Source organism: Triticum aestivum, chromosome 6D, assembly GCF_018294505.1.
Source record: "Triticum aestivum cultivar Chinese Spring chromosome 6D, IWGSC CS RefSeq v2.1, whole genome shotgun sequence".
Classification (NCBI taxonomy): Eukaryota; Viridiplantae; Streptophyta; class Magnoliopsida; order Poales; family Poaceae; genus Triticum; species Triticum aestivum.
In genome coordinates, this window is record NC_057811.1 from 384,085,166 (window position 1) to 384,087,703 (window position 2,538).

The 2,538-nt window shown below is 55.1% G+C and overlaps 1 protein-coding gene across 1 annotated transcript; it reads left to right on the plus strand.

The window, feature by feature from the left end:
* The first annotated feature begins 529 nt into the window (after nt 1-529).
* On the plus strand, nt 530-2,278 carry LOC123142620 (uncharacterized). Its single transcript, XM_044561452.1, has 4 exons — nt 530-634; nt 876-1,538; nt 1,637-1,768; nt 1,875-2,278. The coding sequence occupies exons 1-4, from the start codon at nt 530-532 to the stop codon at nt 1,986-1,988; spliced, it is 1,014 nt and encodes a 337-aa protein (XP_044417387.1). The 3' UTR covers nt 1,989-2,278.
* Nucleotides 2,279-2,538: the final 260 nt, after the last annotated feature.

The window sequence follows — 2,538 nt, forward strand, 5'->3', positions numbered from 1 at the left end:
AGTTAATAACTTCTTGACACCGATGTACTGCTTCTTGATATCTCCATTTTATTTTATTTTTTGCTTCATGACATCGATGCACTGCTTCTACCACCAAATTGGTCTCGTTTCTCACTTTAAGGAACGACTAGCAAAGGCTCTACCTGTTCTTGAAAGAAAACAATGAATGAAGCAGGATATCAAGGCATTAGTACATTGTACTGAGCATTAGTACATTGTACTAGGAAATACGTAAATCTTTGCATTGCCGCAAATAAAGAGAAGGCAAGGCAACTCGGCATATGCGGCCTAGCTGAGCCGCCGCTGCATGGCATGGCCACGTGAGAAGGGAGGGGTCGGGAATCTGCAGCGCGTGGGAGAGCCCGTCGCCTCCGCCGCGCCTTATGCTCCCTGCCTCCCCGCCACCCAAACGGGTTGCCGTTCCTCTTCCTTCAGTTCGGTTGGATCCGCACTGCGCACACAATCCCTCCTTCAGTCCGTCATTCCGGAGCTCCACTGAGTGTGCAAACCCAATAGCCCGAGACCCGCGATGGAGCTGGCGGGCGAGTTCTTCAGGCTCGCTCCGGGAACAGAGGAGACACAGCTACGGCAAGGATCGGCAGCTCAACTCAAGCATTTAATGCGGATGTACTTTGTATAATCCTCTCCACGCCCAGTGTTTTGTTGTACCGGCCCCCCATGTGCCCGCCGTGGCCCGGGCCTGTGCGCCGCAGCATGTATATATAGCCGGCGCATGGCGCGAAGGCAGCACACAGCTCGCCGTTGATCGCACAGCGCAGAGCTCGATCGAGGTGCAACACTCTGCCAGATTACATCGCATAACTAGCTTGGTTTAGCTGCTGCCACGCACGGAAACTAGTAGTACTAGCTAGTAGCTAGGTAGCTACGTGATCGTGATCATGGCGTTAGTGCGGGAGCCGATGCTGATGTACGACGGCGGTTTCGACGCCGAGGCATCCGCGTTCGACGGGCTCGGCTACGGCGGCCACGACGCGCTGCTCGGAGGTGTCGACGCGGCGGCGCTCTGGGGCTACGCCTACGCCCAGGACGAGCCTGCCGGCGCCGCCAGCGCCTACGTGCGGGACAGTGCGAGCTGGGCGAGCGCGGGGCCTTCAGTGCTCTCGTTCCGCCACGGCGCGCGGGGCCACGCGGCCCAGCAGGAGGTCGTGGAGGAGGAGCCCGACTGCGACGCGTGGGTGGACGACATGGACGTAGATCAGGGCCATCAGCACGCGGCGCCGGCGTTGACCATAGGGTTCGACCCGGCCACGGGCTGCTTCAGCCTGACGCAGAGCTCCGTCGGCGCGCGGCGGCCGTTCGGGCTCCTGTTCCCGAGCACGTCCAACGGCTCGCCCGATGCCGCGGCGCCGGCGCGCGGTTCCTCGAAGCGATCGTACGCGGCGCGCGTGCAGGACCAGGACGCGGAGCCGCGGGCCACCAAGAAGCCGTGCGATGCGAGCAGGAAGACGAGCAAGGCGAAGCCGGCGGCGCCCACCACCACCTCGCCCAAGGGGGACCCGCAAAGCCTCACCGCAAAGGTAAATTCGGCAGCGAATCTTTCTACTGCTCGAATTCATTATCTATTGCGTTTCCTTGGGGATTTCGGAGGATCTGAACGTACCGTTCCGTGTTGCAGAACCGGCGGGAGAAGATCAGCGAGCGGCTCCGGACACTGCAGGAGCTGGTGCCCAACGGCACCAAGGTCGACATGGTCACCATGCTCGAGAAGGCATTCAGCTACGTCAAGTTCCTGCAGCTGCAAGTCAAGGTGCGTGTTTGTCTGAACGTACATGGCATCAGCTATAGCGACTGAACTCCGTTGCTATCCATCGATCGGCATGTACAATTCTGACAACATTGCCGGTGAATCGCAGGTGCTGGCGATGGACGAGTTCTGGCCGGCGCAAGGGGGAACGGCGCCGGAGATCTCCCAGGTGAAGGAGGCGCTGGACGCCATCTTATCGTCTCAGAGGGGGCAACTGAACTGAACTGCTTAGCTAGCCTCCGTGGCAAACGTATAAGGATGTGGTAGAGATTAATCACTAACGAACCACCTCGTTCGAAGATAAATAAGGAGGCATATGCAAAAGTACGTCCTCTTGTTTACTCTCGCCACTATGTACTCTATTACAGGGGACCTAGGTTGCGTTATATGTACGTACTTGATCTGATGCGGTGATTTAGAGGGAGAGAGGTTTAACATTTTGTTAATCCTAAGTTTGTTTTGTAAAATTTAGGTTCATTATATTATTTCTACAGTTAATTAAATAGAATCCCAATAGCGAGCAAACATTCGCTGTGGGGCTTGGCAATTGCGGACGTTTTCTATGGCAAATTCTTCGAAAGCACATGGCAATTCAAGCCCAACGTCCAAACTGGATTTGAATTTAATAACATGATAGACTAATGTTTGTACCAAACTACCAATGTGATGAACTTTCTTTAAGAAAAATCCATGCCTTTATAAAAGGATGTTTTCAGTTAGGGAATACCACCAGTATGCTAATTACTTGTGCACGATATGACGACTACACAGAA

Excerpts from the sequence above, each read along its gene's own strand:
- LOC123142620 (XM_044561452.1), top strand. The coding sequence starts at position 530 with ATGGAGCTGGCGGGCGAGTTCTTCAGGCTCGCTCCGGGAACAGAGGAG. Across the intron at positions 635-875 it reads ATTTAATGCGGATGTACTTT|CTAGGTAGCTACGTGATCGT; the intron begins GTATAATCCTCT and ends ACTAGCTAGTAG. Across the intron at positions 1,539-1,636 it reads CGCAAAGCCTCACCGCAAAG|AACCGGCGGGAGAAGATCAG; the intron begins GTAAATTCGGCA and ends TCCGTGTTGCAG.